Source organism: Coptis chinensis, chromosome 4, assembly GCF_015680905.1.
Source record: "Coptis chinensis isolate HL-2020 chromosome 4, ASM1568090v1, whole genome shotgun sequence".
Taxonomy (NCBI): domain Eukaryota; kingdom Viridiplantae; phylum Streptophyta; class Magnoliopsida; order Ranunculales; family Ranunculaceae; genus Coptis; species Coptis chinensis.
Genome location: NC_141459.1, coordinates 6,730,259 through 6,749,153, shown reverse-complemented (window position 1 = coordinate 6,749,153; position 18,895 = coordinate 6,730,259). Strand labels below are relative to the sequence as shown.

The following is an 18,895-nucleotide window of genomic DNA, read 5'->3' as shown; positions in this document are numbered from 1 at the left end:
AGAATATAAATAAATAAACAATCTCATCTAGAGTTTTACAGAATGTCCAACTTTTTCTAAAACATATAGCTAATTACGGGAAAAAAAAACTAAATTGCAAAAAATAATATTTTCAACAAAAAACGATTTTCCTAAAATCCTTACGCCACAAAGAATAGTTTCCACACTAATCTCAGATGAAGTTTAACATAACAAAATTTATTTCTAGAAAATGATAACGAAACAATGAAAGAACAAAGGAAAAAATGAATTGAGTTGCTTGAACATTTACTTTATGCATTTGTTAACCACACATGTAACTGAAAAAAATAGAAAAAAAATAAACTAATCATAAAATAAGTAATAGTGTACACCAAAAACAAATAAAATTGTATTGTATGCAATATATATATATATATATATATATATATATATATATATATATATATATATATATAACAAATAAAGTTGAATCAATTTGAGGTGTAAAATTTAGTCATAGTTAAGGATTTCAAAAACCACATGCCACAATAATTACGATATATTCTAATTTAATTTATGAATTTTATAATTTCCAATTTTAGCGGAATAACGAGATTCAGTTAAAACGGACGTTGACTTAAATAAATTATATAACTATTGATTTAGTTAAAATAGACGTTGGGCTTAAATAAATTATATACCAAACCAAACCAAAACAAAACAAATTACACGTGGAAAATTAAATTATATAAAAAATAACATCACAAAATATATAATAGCAATTGAAAAAAAAAAACCCCAATAATAACAAATATTTTCAAAAATATATAATATTGCATGAAACTAACGTCAAAGAACAATTACCGAGAAACATAAAACTATATGCAAATGCATTGAACTAACTTCAAATAATATTTAACAGGAAATCAGAAATTGGATGCACATGCAAACATTAAACTAATAAACTAATCTTAAAAATTAATTAATAGACAATCAGAATATTGATACAACTGCATTAAACTAACCTCAAAAAATAATTAACGGAAAATCAAAACTTGGATGCAAATACATCAAACTAACCTCAAGAAATAATTAACAGAAAATCAGGAATTGGATGCAAATTCATTGAACTAACCTCAAACAATAATTAACGGGAAATCAGAAACTAGATGCAAATACAACATCATCGAATAATAAACGAGAAATCAGAAACTGACCGGATGCAAATGTATTAAACTAATCTAAAAAAATGATTAATAGAAAATCGGAAACTAGATGCAAATGCATTTAACTGAGCTCGAAGAATAATTAGCAGTAAATTAGAAATTGGATGCAAATGCATTAAACTACAACAAAGAATAATTAACAAGAAATCGGAAACTAGATGCAACTACATTGAATTAACCTCAAAAAATAAATAACAGAAAATCAGAAATTGGATGCAAATGCATTGAACTAACCTCAAAATATAGTTGTGTTATATGTTGTGGGAATGTCTCGATAAGTATAGTTTTGCATTTAAAACGGTGTTTATCTAATCTTTTTTCTTATAATTGGGAATACCTTAGCTTACTATTCAAGTAGCTTCAATATGAACTTTATCTTATTAGATAATTTCATAAAACTTCAATCAAATTTCTATTATTAAACAACAAATGAAGTTGAAGGGTTTTATCAATGGCAAGTTATTTTTTTTTAATAGATAGTACGTGAGGTTTTCATGTTATAAGAAATTTGGATGAGTGAGCAATATAATATCTGTATATAATAGTTATGCATATACAGTTGAATATATTTTTCAGAATAATTAATATGACAGGACTCATTCGTAGATAATCTTTGAAGATCCCACATAGTGAGTCAGGTATATAATTTAAAGAATAATTAACGGAAAATCGGAAACTGGATAATGTTTGATGATCCAATATAGTAAATCAAACATAATTTATTTTTATGTCATGTTTGCAAGGACACTACATATGGATAAGTAGAAAGTTGGTATTACACACCACATTGGATAATTAAAAGGAAATCGAAAACTGAATTCAAATACATTGAACTGAGCTCAAAGAGTAATTAACGGGAAATTAAAAACTTTATGCAAATGCAATAAACTAAACTCAAAAAGTAATTAATTAGAAATCGGAAACTGGATGCAACTGTATTAAACTAACGTCAGAGAATAATTAATGGGAAATTAGAAATTGGATGCAAATGCTTGAAAAATATTTAACAGTAAATCGGAAACGGTATGCAAAAATGCATCAAACAAACCTCAAATAATAATTAACGATGAATCAGAAACTGGATGCAAATGCATTGAACTAACCTCAAAATATAATTAACATGAAATCAAAAACCAAATGCAACTGCATTGAACTAACCTCATAGAATAATTGACGGGAAATCAGAAACTACATGCAAATACATTAAAATAACCTCAAAGAATAGTTAACGGGAAATCAGAAATCGGATGAAATTACATCGAACTAATTAAAATCTCAAAGCATAAATAATCATAAATCATAAACTAGATGCAAATGTATTGAACTAACCTTAAAGAGTTATTAATGAAAAATCGAAAATTGTATGCAAATATATTGAACTAATCTAAAGACTAATTAACGAATATAGAAACATAAAAAAATGGATGCAAATGCACTGAACTAACCTCAATGAATAATTAACTGGAAATCATAAATTTGATGCAACTGCATTGAACAAACTTCAAAAAATAATTAACGGAAAATCGAAAACTTGCTGCAAATGCATTAAACTAACCTCAAAAAATAATTAATAGAAAATCAGAAATTGGATGCAACTGCATTGAACTAACCTCAAAGAATAATTAATGGAAAATAGAAAATTGGATGTAACTGCATTAAACTAAAATCATATATTAACTAACAGGCCGGGAAATCAGAAATTGGATGCAATATCCTTGATGAATATTTAACGGAAAATCAGAAACTGGATGCAAATGTATTAAAATAACCTTAAAGAATAGTTAACTAGAAATCGAAAACCGGATGTAACTACATCGAACTACCCTCAAAGCATAAATAACCGGAAATTGATTGGAAACTAGATGCGAACTAACTTCGAAAAGTAATTAACAGGAAATCATAAACTGGATGCAGATGTATTAAACTAATCTCAAAGAGTAATTAACGAAAAATTGGAACCTTAATGCAAATGCAATTAACTAATCTCAAAAGAGTCATTAACGAAACATTGAAAACTAGATGGAACTGCACTGAATTAATTTTAATGAATAACTAACGGAAAATCATAAACTTGGTGCAACTACAGTAAACTAACCTCAAATAATAATTAACGGAAAATCAAAAATTTGATACAACTACATTGAATTAATCTCAAAGAATAATTAATGGAAAATCGGAAACTATATTCAACTACATACATTGAACTAGCCTCAAAGAATAATTAACGTAAAATTAGAAATTTGATGCAAATACATTGAAATAACCTCGAAATATAGTTGTATTATATATAGGGAGAATATAATATCTCGACAGGTATATTTTTGCATTTTAAGTAGTGTTTATTATAATTATTTTATTATGATTGAGAATGTCTTGCTATTTAAGTAGCTTCAATATCATCTTCGCCACATTGAGCATTCTCACAAAATTTCAATCAAACTTCTATTATTAAACATAAGAACCAAAATAAATCGACGGGTTTTACTAAGATTTGGTGTTTTCGTTTGATAGAGAGTGGTGCAAAATATTTAAACAAGTGATTAATATAATTTTCATATCTCATAGCTATGAATAGTTGCTAATATTTTTTAGAATAATTTAATATAACGACACCCGTTCGTAGGACGGGTTCGAAAGCTAGTTGTAATCTCTTAGGGCATCTCCAATAGAGAGTGTATATATACACCTCCACATAAGTGCCACATAGGTGCCATTAGGATTTTATGGCCCCTCTTACACATTAATAGTTTCCACATCCAAAATGGTATCCAATGCAACAAAGTTTAAGAGTGTGTAAAATTAAAAAACTGAGAAAAACCGACGGTCAAAGTCCGTCGCAAGGGGTTTAACAAAAAAAAAACAAACCGCACGTCACTTTGAGTAACGTCCGAAGTTTATTAAAACTGGGCCAACCAATAAATGACGGTCTTTACCCGTCATAAGCGTTACAATTCTAAAAAAAATAAAAGCAGAGGCGTGAGTTTAAGTGGCGTCGAATTTCTTTTAATTGGGACGTTACTTCAAGTGACGTCCGAAATGTTTATTAACTAATAGCCGGATGGGGAATTCCCCACCCCCTCTATTAGCTATTAGCTTATCACCTGGGATTTACACCTCCCATTGGAAACATGTTTTTGACATTTAGAGTATAAATTTTACATTTTAAACAATTTACACCCTCCATTGGAGATGCCCTTAGAATTCAATCAAGTAAATAATAAACTGAATTGAATCTCTGAATCTACACACGACAGTAATATTGTCACACCCCGAATTTCGACAGAATTCGGAAAAACATTATTTGTCCCCGACTCCTCGATCTCCGAGGTGTGACGCACTCTCCACTCCCAAAAACCCATAAACAGTTTTAAAATATGCGGATAATTAAAAACCAATAAAATTTTTAACTTAAACAATAGTCATCTTCATTACCAAAAACAATTTACAAATGAAAATGCAAATAACTTTATCTCAATTGAAAATCTATATCACCTCAAGGGAAAACAAAACTTATCCTGAGATGCAACGCTAACGCAAACCACAAGCAGCAACCGATCGTCTTCAACACTAAACCTGTCAAGACTTATCAACTATGTTCATATAATGAACACACCCGATAAGCAAACATGCAAATCGGGTCAGCATTATAAACAATGCTGGTGTGAGTAGCCCTTAAAAATACAAATATACTTATACATATATATACACATTACATACGGCAGTTAGTTCCTCCATCGAGGCGCCTTAACTTTCAACGACTAATATACATCCTTAAATATAATAATTAAGGCAGGTAGTTCCTCCACTGAGGCACCTTAACTTCACATTAACCACACAACAAACTATACACATAATGAATAAGGCATGTAGTTCCTCCATCGAGGCGCCTTAGATTCTAACTAAACAAATAACCAAACAAACGTATTATATACGTACCTCATTTCATGCTCAATCACAGAGTGGGTCGTCTCTGCCCAAGTAATTAGTTTGACCCACCCTTCTGCAAAACCATATATAATCATCTATCTAAAGATATATCATTAACAAACATATTACCATAATGATATTAATTAAGGTTTTCTTTGCGTGTCCCTAAAATCACGTCGTATCTATGTCTTACCTAGTTTCCCTGGCTACCACAATCGCTACCCAACGCCGAACATGTACATCCACATACCTCCCCTTACATAATGAACCACTCCGTGCGTAACCACCCTGAGCGGGATGCCGCACACCAGGTAAATCCTCACACGGAAGCAATTATGTAAGTACTGCCACTATTCGGCATAAAATATTGCGCATCATCGTTCTATTTTGCGAACGGAATAATCAAGCCACTATTCGGCTACGCCAGGAGGGCAGCCCGAAGGCCATTCAGATTAACTGAAACGCCAGAAGGGCCGCCCGAAGGCCATTCAGATTAACTGAAACGCCAGAAGGGCCAATCACATGAGTTGTGGTAGTCAGGTTCTAGGATTTTCGTTCGTAATTTATTCCGGGTGTCATACATTAATGACTCATAATCATATCTACTATATCGTGCGGGTCAATTGCCTTATTGCACTAAGCCACAATATATAGAAATATCTCAATTATATCTCATAGTCACTTTCATTCTTTCACGTGCCAATATATTATTGCACTACGCCACAATCCCGTGGGCAAATATTCACCGATACTATATTAGCATCTCACATATAAAATAATGGAGTGTATATACATTTCTCCAAGATATTGCATTAATATAACTATCCCAGCATATTATATCATGTCACAATGCTTCAACGTATCGCATACATCTTTATTATAACGTATTAAGAATATAATGTCTCCTAACATCTCAATATCATCACGTGTCAAAAATACACAACATCAATGTCAAATCTTTCTTAGATAATGACAACCAAATATATACTAGCTTCCACTGCATTTTATTACTATATGTGTCCATATAATATACACATAAAATGTAGCACAAATAAACAGTCCACAGTCCACAATCAAAGCCCAATATATATATATGTTTTACACACTACTCACGTCAAATCTAAATTAGATAATGACCAACCAAGTTATATAATCTCGACAATATTTTATATAATCAAATATGTGAAAAACTAGAAAAGTCAACCTTCCACAGTCAAAGTCAACGGTCAAAGTCAAAAGGTCATGGTCAAAGTCAACGTCAGTATGGCCTGGTCAAAGTCAAAGTCAACATGCCATGGTCAAAGTCAACAGGTCATGGTCAAAGTCAAACTGTCATCGTCAAACTGTCGATGGTCAAAATCAAACTGTCGTTTCCGTGTTCGACAGGTTTAGGGTCATAGCCATGGTTCATGGCTAAGGTCAATGTGCATGGCTCATGGGCTCATGACCAAGGTAATGGTTCGGACCCAACTGGCCAAGCCCAAACCTTAGAACCCGGAAGTCTAAACATTGGAAAACCCATATAGATCCATTTTAAGTCCAATGGACTGGCCCCAAGCAATATTAGAAACGGGCCCAAAACAGTTAAGTGGTTCGGTCCAAAAATACAAATGAAATGGGCCCATAGACTAATATTAGAACTGGTCCCAAAACTTACTTAAACTGGGCCCAAACTAAACTTAATATGAAACTGGTCCGAAACAAAGAATTAATCCGGCCCAATAACTAACTAGTGTTTAGGCCCAAAAACTGAAACTGAACTGGCCCACTACAACTAATTAGTTTGGCCCAAATCCGGAATAGAACTTCGCCCCCAACTAACTAAACTGAAATTTCGGTCCAACCACCATTGAAATTTCGGCCAAGCCAATAAAACATTTCGGCCCAACAACTTAAAATAGAAATGGGCCCAACACAACTTAAAAATGAAATGGCCCAACCAATCAATCTAAACCGGCCCAAACAAAAACCAAAAGGTTTTGGCCCAAGGCCCAAACCGAAATGGTTACTGTTCATCTTCCCCTCCACCAACAACCACCAAAATCCGGCCACCACACCTTCTACACAACCACCCATTTTGACCCCGCGGTTTTACTCATTTCAACAACCCATACAACTTTAATGAAACCGAAAATCACAAATCCTTAGATCCAACATCGCCAAAACTAGATCCGGATCTAGAAGCGCGCCTTTATTGATGGAGCTTCGAAGCTTCAATCGACGACCCCAACCATCCCCACTACCACCAAACATCACTCAACCAACCCACCACAACAAAACAGTTTAAACAATTTTAAACAACACATCAAAACAAAACCTCCAAGAATACACGGTAATGGGCGTTGGCGCCATGGACACTGTTCAAGGCTCCCAATGTTCCCCGTACTCCCTCAAACCCCCACTCATCCATTCTCACACCACATCACCACAAAACACAACAACCAATTTAAACCAAAACCACATTGAAAAACGGCGCCATTAACGCCTCCAAGCTCCATCGCCCCCACTCGACCCTCATTGATCCGCACCACCAAACACCAACAACAAATCTGAAAGTTCAACAAGTCAAAACACGATTTCGATACTAGTTTTGGGCGACGCCATTGATGCTATGTCGAAGCTTCGACAGTTTACCCAATTTTAACACAGTTTCGACAGTTTAATGACAAAAATCCGAAATATAACAAAGTTTAATAATACAAATGTCACTTAAGTCCAACACAACGATTATAATGAAGCGGTATTAATATTTTGAAACCTTAGTCGGTATACTCCGATACACGGAAAACCCGGTGAAATAGCAAAATAGCTACTCACCTGCATGAACAGCTCCTACGAATTTCTCCGAGTCCAGCCGCGATGGGCTCCTCCCTCCGAAATCTAGCTTTTCATCTGCCTCCATTTTTAATATTTTATTATTCTCACGAACCTATTTTCCGAACAACAATGTGTTTATATACTTGGGTCTAAAACCCAAGCCCAACACCGACTTCGGGCCCAAAACCGGGGCCGCGTATCCGAGTCAATCCGGACGAATTTTGAAAATAAATAATTAAATAATTAATTAATAAATATGTATTTTAAAAATACGGGCGTTACAAATATTCTGCCTACTAGGGGTGGGCAATGGGCCGGGTTGGGCTAGCCCGTCCCTAAACATTTAAAAGCCCTTTAGATATTAAGATCGGGTCGGCCCAGCCCTAAAGTCGACAGAGGGTCGGTAGGGCGGGTCCACAAGTCTAAATCTCAAGCTACGACCCTACCCTAAGCCCTCTTTAAAGGCTTTAGGGCCGGGCCTATATATTTTCTTCGTTTTACAAATGTCATTTTTCGGATAAAAAGTTGTTTTGGGTTTTACGTGTTACAAATGTCCGCTTCGTATTTTCGCTTTAATAGTGTGGGCCGGAAACCTTTAGTTAGACTTGGCTTGGATGTGAATAAAAATATAATTTATAAAGTAAGTGGGAAAATAAATTGAGAATAATAAGTTCTAGACTTTGATTTGATGATCAAAGGAATAAAGTCTTATTTTTTATTAGGCTAGTGCTCATTGTTGTTCTTCGTAGGTACATTAGATAGGTTGACAAGTTTTTGTTATATAAGACAAGTTATTGGAAGTACTCTTGGGTGTAAGTGATAAATTCCAAAGGACATTGTTATTTTAATTAAAATATTTAACAAAGAGTCGGACAATTATGGTACGTGTATTTATAATGAAAATGTAAAACTATAACTAGGGCTTGGTTAGGGTTGAATTAGGGTCGGGCCTATGTTTCAGAACCTTAGCCCTAGCCCTGCCCTAGAAGGCCTTAGGGTCGGGTCGGCCCTGCCCTAAACTCTGTGAGGGCTTTATAGGACTTAGGGTCGGGTCGGTCAGGGCCGGATTAGGATCGTTAGGGCCAAATTCCCACCTCTACTGCCTACAACACAAATTTTTCGAAAATACCAGACCCGCACGTATTTAAAGCTGAGTGGTGAAGAGGGGGTCCATTTTCTTATTTTATTTTCAATCTTGAAAATAGTGCAAGAGTGGACAGGGTTATCCAAAAATAAAAATGCATTATCTTCTTTTTTTTGGTAACTGCGGTTTATTTATCTTATGTTTCTATATGTACATACAGCAGTTTTGTCGTTAAACAAGATAAAAGCAGGACACAAAAGTAGGTGCTATATTGCACCATACCGATGTATCTCGAGATAACTCTGGTAGAATCTTTGCCGAGTGGGAGTGGGGTTTAACCACCAATTATGATTAGCCTTTGATCTGATCCAAATTTAGCAAACTTTGTCACCACAAAATTGCTCTCTCTGTAGCTCCAAACAAAGTTGAAAACTTGTGTGTTTGCTGCAAGTAGCTCCCCATGTCCGTGATAACTGCTTGAATCTCCCAAGGGATTTGGTGAGAAGTCTTCACAATGCAGTTATCAGATATTGTGAGTCCGTCTCAAATATCACATTTTCCATGTTTAGCTTATGAGCTAAATATAAACTAGTTCTCAAGGCGATCGATTCAGCTAGTAGAGTTGATCCTCTAGAGATTGGTGTAGCGAATCCTAGAAGGAAGGCACCATCAGTATTCCTTAATACACCTCCTGCTCCTGAGGGGCCTGGATTACCATAAGGCGATCCATCCACATTGAATTTTAGGTGTGTAGAAGGTGGTGATTGCCAAGAGATAGCAATAGGTGATACCTCGATCATTTGTGGTGGCGGATGAATGCACTCGATAATCTCGGTTTGTAAACTTTCGTGCTTTTTGGATAAGCTCCGAAGGGTTGGGTGGTCCGGTTGTTGGATGGAAACGATATTTGTTTCTCTCTAGCCATATGAACCACATAATCGAAGTGAAAAGCGTTTGCAAATACTCCGCCTCCTTATTATGGTTTACATACTGGTATATATGTAACAACCAAGACTTAAAGTGGAGTCTTTGAGCTGAATTAATGACTTGAGATAAATTGGCGCCATACCAAACTGCCCGAGTAAATGGACATTCGGCAAATAAATGGAAAAGTGACTCATCTTGTTGAGCACAAAGATAGCAGATAGGATCAACCAGAAAATTTCTAGAGGCCAAAAAATCAGCAGTTGGGATAACAGCTTGGGTACCTTGCCAAATGAAGAACGTAGCTTATATGGTACCTTCATGGACCATAATCTCTTATAAAAGGGCGTAATGAACATCATCATTTTGAATCGACTTCATGACAATGGTATATCGCTCTTGACAAAGTGTAAACTCCATGTTTATCCGGTGCCCTTAAGCGGGTATCTTCTTGTGGTTGGAATCTTAGAGGCGAGAGAGGGGATTTGCGAGCATAATTTTCAGGCCAATTGTTAATAACAAGCTCATGTTTCCAACAACGTTGAACGAGGGGTCAATAAAATCAGCCACTTTCGGTCAAAATTACATTCGGTGGTTGAGGTAAAAAGTTAGTGGGATTGGGGTATCGGGGACCCATGAATCAACCCATGCTCGTACCTTCATTCCATCCCCAATCTGCCGGTGAATGCCGTGAGCCAACAAATGCCTCGGTTTATATATGGACTTCCCGCAATAGATGCACTTTTAAAGTGGGCTCGAGAAAGTTTTTATTTGGAAAATATTTTGCTTGCATGTAAGTTGCCCACATAGTGCTTGGTTGTAGAAGAGACCAAGCTTGTTTTCCTAACAAAGGCAACATTTTGAACTTCTAGATCCTTAATACCCAAACCTCCTTGGGAGACCGCCCTGCATGCCAATTGCCATGAGAAGTAATGCATTTTGCGGTGATTCCTCTCATGATTCGGAAGAAACACTTTCGTACCTATCAATTCTTCTATAATATACTTTGGAAGGCGATATACGACATCACATGAGTTGGTAAAAGCTGTTAAACAGAATTGATTAATGTCTCCCCTTTGATAGTAGTGCTGATTTCCATCCGACAAGTCGAGATTGAAATCTTTGGGTTAAAGGAGCAAAATGATCTATAGACGCTCTTCCCGAATGGATGGCACTCCCGGATAAAAAAGGGAACTTTGTGGTACAAGGTACATGATGCTGGAACTATGTAGGCGATGTATAAGTTCTCGTGGCATGGCTTTGTGATGTATTAGTTGAGATTTTGATCTATTAATCTTCTGTCCAGATATGTTACAATATGGTGAATGGCTGTATCAATCTCATGAGACTCTTTAAAACTTTTGCAAAATTAAGAGATCATCTCAAGATACATCAAATGGCTTAATGGCTCACAATTTTGGGCGATTTTGAGTCCTCTCCTTTTTAAAAAGTATATTTGGTGTAACTTTAACGATAACACTTCCGCACAAAGGATAAAAATATAAAGGCGATAAAGGATCTCCTGGGCGGATGCCACAAGTGGGTGTGAAGAAACCCGAAGGTGTACCATTAATCAGGACCGCACAAGAAGGAGTGGTAATACAGAACATCATCCGTTGTACCCATTGGTCATGAAATCCAAACCTTGCTAACACTTCTTTGATGAAATTCCATTCCAGTCGATCATAGGCTTTTTGCATGTCAAATTTTAGAGCATAGTGGTGATGCTTTCTATTTGACTTGGCTCTAATCTGATGAAAAGCCTCATGGGCAAGAAGAACATTGTCATGTATTAATCTTCCCGGTAGAAAGGCACTTTGATTTGGGCTAATCAGAGCTTGCAGTATAGGTCGCAGTCTGTTCACCATTATTTTAGAGATGACCTTGTAGGTGACATTTATAAGGCTGATTGGACGAAAATGTCCTGCTTCAGTTGGGTTGCCAATCTTCGGGATCAATATAATATATGTCTGATTAATCTCCTTTGTAAATGATCCATATAGAAAGAATTCTTTCACCATAGAAATTAAATTGGGGCCTGCTTCTTTCCAGAATTTTTTATAGAAAATAGATTGGAACCCATCCGGACCGGGTGATTTGAAGGAGCCAATATTCTTCACTGCATCCCATATTTCGCCCTCAGTCACTGGGGCTAAGAGACTTGCATTGTCAGTAGCAGTGACCTTAGGAGGAATTAATTGTAGAATATCATCCTCCATTGTCGGTGTTACACTGAAGTGACTGAACTACAAATATGATCCACAAAAGCGACTTTCGTTGTCAACTGGTCGTCTGTCACTCACTTTTTCCGCAAAACTACAAATTTGTTCCTTTTCCTTAGTGTTTGTCAGTAAATGAACATAAATTGTTATAGTTTCTGTACAATTTCACTGCCCTATCTCTTGAAATCATCAAAATTTCGGCCAAATATACCATTTGATATTTGAAGCAGCTGAAAAACTTCCCATTTATAACTGTAGTTTGGCTGGTTTTCAGTAGTTTTGGTCATGGACCAAAATATCGCCGATATATCCGATATATTGCCGATATATATCGGTGTTTTAGTACACCGATATCGATATTTCCGATATATATCCACCGAATATAGAGCCTTTTTTTCCCGATATATATCGGAATTTCCGATATGAAACTTTATATTGCCGATATAATCGATATATATCGGTTGACTTTTTGACTATTTTAAAATATAAATCCGATATTTCTAATATATTTCCGATATATCTGATATTTCTGATATTTTAAATAGTTTGGACTGGTTACCAAAAAAATAGATATATCCGAAATATCCGATATATCCGATATATATCGGTTTTTGGGTACACCGATATATTCATCGATATCGATATTTTGGGCCTTGGTTTTGGTTATGAGTGTTGGAGAATTGTTCAGAGATGACGATTGTTGAATCGTTTTCTGGAAGTTCGGGGTATTTGGATTCATCTTCAAAAACAAAAATTTCCTACTTTAGTAATTCATACGTACTAAGGTTGATTATCACAGCTGGTATTGGTGGGCTATTGTTCGGTTACGACACAGGTTATATCATAATCGGATTAGTTCTAATCCGATCTCAATCAAACGGAAAAAATTGAGAAAGAACTAATCCGATCTCAATCTTAGAGTGTTTTGTTTGTGGCCCATTTTCTTTTATTTGCTTGGTTTTCTAGAAATAGATATAGCAATTAGATTTTGTTTGATTTGAGGGTCGGCTAGGCATGTCAAGATAGTATGTTAAAATAATATGTCAACGTATCCGGTCAAACATACAGTCAAATCTAGTCAAATATGTTGACTAACGGCTTTAGACAAACTTGTTAACCTAGTGTGACTAAAATCAAAATTTTAAACTTCGTGTGACTAAACTCAAAAGCACACTAATATAGTGTGACATACTATAAAAAGACCTTAAAATTTAAAATAGAAGCAAGAATATAACTGTTTAGAAAAAAACGATTAAAAGTCACATTTTTTTTTATTATAAATTTACTATTGTATTACTGTAGGTGGAGTGGGAATGTGGAATTTTTAAAACTAGCATAATGCATATGCTCCGCCACATATATATATATATATATATATATTAGAGGCTGGCTACCTTGACAGCCCCAATTGATAGCTTATCTTGCCATCTCGTCATGTCCGTTCGATTACATCTAATCCAATGGACAGATCACACACCCCAAACAACTAAAGAATAGAACGGGGGTAAACTAGTCATTTAACTTTCTTGTTGAATAAATCAAAAAAACACAAACCTCTTCCTTTCTTTCTTTGTCTCTCTCCTCACACCAACAATTGAGCAGTGAAGATGACGAAGTGGCTTCCTCCCCCTCAACAACAAAAATGAAATCCACTACCACTACAGAGAAATGACCAGAGAGACCCACCACCACTACAGAGAGAACCACCACCACTACAGATCGAGAAACTCATCGCCACTACAAAGAAACCCACCACCACGTTTGATTAACTCAAAAGATGTAAGTTTTTTTTTCTTCTATTAACTCTCTTTTCTTCTATTATGTAGTGTTTGAGATGAATGTTGAGTTCTAAATTGGATAAATTGATGTTTTGTTATGATAAGCGGTGGATTTCAATGCAATTTAATTTGATAATTTAATTTTTCGATGCTATTTAATTTGATCATTTTTTATTTTTTCCCTCTTTGATAAACAATGAATTTAAGTTGTGGGGTCTTGAAATTTTTGCATCTGGCCTAAACTAAGGATCTCATATTTCAATAGAGGATATTGACCAATGAAATATATAGCACCCGTCTGCATCCACACTATCCTAGGTAGAATGAACTATAAACCGTAGCTTTGTAGAGGTGCATATAAGCATATTATAGGAGCTTATAGATTTCTTCTTGCTAAAATAGTACTAATTGCAAACTGAAGCATATAAGCATATGGAGGTTTGAGTAAAATAGTACTAATTGCAACATTTCATCGCTGATAATAATAACTTGGTCAAACTTGTGAAGAAGCTACCGGATGAGCGTTTTCATGATGTAATGGTAAGTCTTCTTTACTTGACATTTGCACTATATGAAAATGAAGTGTTATGCATATTTGGTAGGTTCCCTTTGGCAAAGCAAAGCATTCTTTCCCGAAGTGGACTAATACACACGAATGAGTTTTTGGTAAGTTGTTCGTTTCACTACAATTGCTAAGTGTAATTTTTCCTTTTGTTCTTATATTATGTCTCGAAGGTTACGTTGGGAGAAGGGTACTATGATGAACGAACATCCAAGCAAACTGTTGATATATTACAAAGAAGAGGAAAGGCTTTGGACTCTTCAAGTCGATTTCCTTAAGGCTATAATGTTGGACCTTAAAAAACTTTTTTTTTTTTTTTTGGCACTACAGCATCTAAAGCTGCAGTAAGTTTCATTCTGACTTAATTTTAATGTATTACTTCACTTAGTTGTAACACTTGGTCATTTAGCTATTAAACTCACCGATGAGCCCCCGCCTCACGTAAGGTTGCTAAACTAACTGATCTACTCAGGCGCCGCTCATTCTTGGCTCGAGCAAGTTCATTTGTGCTGTAATATGGGCCGAGTCTGAACATGCTGAAATTTGACTTCCCGACAAAGTATTAGTGAACTTCGAGCTACTCGAGGTTCTACTCGTTTCTAGCTCCTTCAAGCTTGTTTCATGTTGCAATTTGAGCTGAGCTTAAATAACTTTTTTTTTTATGGGAATTAAGAAAAAGCAATGTTTGATTAAGAAAATCTAGCCATTTCTTGGTTTGTATTTTGTTACTGTTTTTGTGTAGCTTCAAGTATTTGATCAAGGTGTGTTAGTGTATACATTGAAAGCTTTGTAAACTTAAAGCTTTGTTATCAGCAATGTAAAAATAATTCAATGCTATGTTATTGTTTATATGGGTTCATTCATTATTGTTGTATTTGAATGCCAATTGGATCTGGTCGAAGCATGTTCTTTGTGGACTATGAACAAAGAATGTTCATAGCTCATGACTATGAACAATCAATGTTCATAGTCCAATTGTTCATAGTCACAAAGCCCACAATCTACTCACGAAAATAACAACTGAAAAGTAAAACCCAAATAGGCGCCCGCCCTCTTATAGTGCTTGGGATATAGGCTCACGCCCCTAAACCCAAATAGGCGCCCGCCCTCTTATAGTGTCTGGGATATAGGTGCACCCCTAAACCTAAATAGGCGCCCACCCTCTTATAGTGTCTGGGCTATATGCGTACGCCCCTAAACCCAAATAGGCGCCCGCCCTCTTATAGTGCCTGGGATATAGACGCATGCTGACAATATTGCACCAACTCATTGTTTGAATGATATGAACAAAGAATGTTTATAGCTCATGACTATGAACAATCATTGTCATGAGCTATATCATTGTACTATGTTCAATCATTGTTCATAGTCCAATTGTGATATGAACAAAGAATGTTCATTGCTCATGACTATGAACATAAATTGTTCATTGCTCATGACTATGAACATTGATTGTTCATAAGTATGGACTATGAACAATCACTGTTCATAGTCCAATTGTGATAAGGGTCCGGTTCCTGGGACTCAGGAATTTTTTACTCAATTTTAACTCAATTTTTGGACTCTTAGATCATCTCAATCTAATGGTTCCAAATATTAGCATGATAACATTTTTAAAACATGACATCACGTGGGTCCCTTATCATTTATTTAATTTTTTTTCCCTTTCTTCTCAAGTTTCTTCAACGTACTCTGATACTCCACACCAGCAAATCATAGAGGATCCCCCTTTTATCAAGGAAGAGCACCAAATGTTTATAAAAATATCCATATCTTGAAAGCTGAAATCTTAGCACGGTAGGACAACATTCTCAAACACAAAGGGGAAGGTGGTCAACCGAGTTTTTCGATCAATAAAACATCGTCGACCCATATAAAAGAATTCCATCCTTTAAACAAGTAGCCTTAGCCCTTCGATTTATTTATGTGGGTCTTCTAACCAGCATATGATTCCATATATAAGGTTTCCAATTTTTTTAATGATAACGACATAGATCCTTGCATGCAGTGATGTGGGTCGTTAAGCCACACGCTGAAAAGAAACTCACCTTCCATCTAGCTGGTTGTATATTCTTGACTTCACATAAAGCCAGTCAGCCAGATAGTAACTTTTATTGGATATATTAACATTCCCACTCAAAGGAGCATTGGTGAGGATGTAAAATATACCATCATGACGTTCCGAAAAAAATTATGTGCCATGCTCACGCTTCCATGCTCTCTGCAGCCCACCTGTTGGGTTGTTTGCATATATCTATTATGTAAACCTGAAACGAAAAAAAAATGGAAATGAAGAAACTAGAGAAGAAACAGTGGAGGAAAAAAAAATGAAAATAACGATAAAGGACCACATGATGTCATGTTTTAAATTACTATCATGCTAATATTTGGAACCATTAGATTGAGATGATCTAAGAGTCCAAAAATTGAGTTAAAATTGAGTAAAAAATTCATGAGTCCCATGAACCGGACCCTTGTGATAAAAACAAAGAATGTTCATAGCTCATGACTATGAACATTGATTGTTCATAGTACAGTATGGACTATGAACACTCATTGTTCATAGTCCAATTGTTCATAGCTCATACAATTGGGACAACAATTTTACTAATAAATTGAAAGGAAATAACTAAACCAGAGAAAGAACTCTTACAATTGGGACATCTTCTGGTTTCTTCTCTGAAAAAAGAGTATGGACAAACATGTTCAATGAACGATTATTCTGCACCAATTTAATTTGCAGATATTTTAACTTTTGAACTCACTACATAACATGGAAAACTCTGAGCACAAACCGAAAAAATAATTATAGTCTACAAACCATATCGATTATCATGGGCAAGATCAACATTTGAATTCAGGTTCCACACCAAATGATTTGGATCGTTCCTTGACAAGGAATTAAGTAAAAGGTTCTTAATTTTTCCTTGTGAAATATTTTCCGAATTGCTAGGTTTTAGACTCCCACCAAATCTTGACATACCACATCCGCTTTGTCCAAATTCAGCTACCTAAGCAACAATGTACATCCTCAAAACCGAAATTTCCCAAAATTGTGTCTACCCGTTCGGATCGGATGTTTCAAAATTGGGAAGTCCCATTTCTTCCAAAGCTACAAGGAAATTCCTCACATTCTCAAAATACTGATATGCAGACAAAGCTGCTCCATCAGGAACAACAATCGAATCACTCGGACTTTCTACAACCTAGGATCAGCTGCCTCATACCATTTTTCTAGTATCAATTATCCGACATAAAAAAAAAAAACCGAAATCATTGGTGTAAGCTCCCAAAAAATTGGATAGTTTTATAATTCTTACAATTAGAAAAAAAAAACACCCAAAAAAACAAGACAGTAAGAACATAACCAATGGTCTTTCCACACTCAACAAGCATGTCATTCCACACTATTGTTTTTTAATTTTTTGGACAATTTTCGAGTCGTGCTTAGCAATCTTATTACAAGATTTACACATTCTTCCCGGATTCTCTAAGGCTTCCTCCCCAGGGCCTTTCATTCTCTCGTTTTCTTCTTCCTCCCCTTCGTTTGAGAAATGTTGGGATTTAAAACCAAGAGCTGAAAAGAAGATTTAAGAGTTAAAATCAAATAGGATTTTTATCATTGCAAAGATAAAAAAACAAACTAAATAAATTACCTGTGAGGTATCAACTATAGGCTCTTCAACTGGAGGTGCTTCATTATTCATTGCATCCGTTTTGTTGATAGTTTCCTTGAGCTCGAAACTCCAATAGACATTTCACTCATCTTGAATAAAATATGCATATGTCTCAACACTAGTTGATGCATCATAAGCCAATTGAGTAGCAACCTTGATACAATGGGCAACTCTTAATGGCTCATGGTCTTCATGACCGCCACTAGTCCACCATCAAACACCGCTTCTGTATGTGTTTGCCTTTTAGGCCCACCGTTTCAAAATAAAATGATCCGGAATCTCTTCGATGTCATAACGCTGAAAAAGCTTTAAAATGTGAGCACAAAGTAATCCTTCGAACTGAAAATTCTTACATTCACAATCACCCTCCAAAGTTCCTCTATTAAAAGTCACTTTCCAAATTGAAGTTTGCTTAATGTCTCTTGTCTTCACCGTATAAATTCCTGTTCCATGTATGTCTATCTCTTCTCCAACAATTCTATACTTCATCTTAGCCTTTTCTAAATGTTTCTTGAATTTATTGAAAGCACTAATGGTATAAACTTTTGCATGCTTGAGGAGGAAAGCATCCTTAGCCACAATGCGAGAAGTATGTTCGGTACGGTAATCATATTCCCTTTCATTCCTGGCTATCGATTCCAAAGACCTCTCATTACCATGGACAAATTCCATAAGTGTAGTCGTCGAACTAACGAATTGATCATAATGAGAATTCAT

General features: G+C 35.5%; 1 protein-coding gene and 2 long non-coding RNA genes across 3 annotated transcripts; 1 reads left to right on the top strand and 2 right to left on the bottom strand.

Annotated features, from left to right (window-relative positions):
• Positions 1-6,495: 6,495 nt before the first annotated feature.
• On the bottom strand, positions 6,496-7,432 carry LOC147501530 (uncharacterized). Its single transcript, XR_015219828.1, has 2 exons — positions 6,933-7,432; positions 6,496-6,742 (listed from the first exon to the last, which is right to left on the bottom strand). It is a non-coding gene; the product is annotated as an uncharacterized LOC147501530 (long non-coding RNA).
• Positions 7,433-14,762: 7,330 nt separating this feature from the next.
• LOC147501529 (uncharacterized) lies at positions 14,763-15,338 on the top strand. Its single transcript, XR_015219827.1, has 2 exons — positions 14,763-14,845; positions 14,974-15,338. It is a non-coding gene; the product is annotated as an uncharacterized LOC147501529 (long non-coding RNA).
• Positions 15,339-18,421: 3,083 nt separating this feature from the next.
• On the bottom strand, positions 18,422-18,895 carry LOC147501528 (protein FAR1-RELATED SEQUENCE 7-like). Its single transcript, XM_086604330.1, has one exon. The coding sequence runs from the start codon at positions 18,893-18,895 to the stop codon at positions 18,422-18,424; it is 474 nt and encodes a 157-aa protein (XP_086460456.1).

What these genes read in the sequence shown, in the direction of transcription:
- LOC147501528 (XM_086604330.1), bottom strand. Translation starts at nt 18,895, where the DNA reads ATGAATTCTCATTATGATCAATTCGTTAGTTCGACGACTACACTTATG.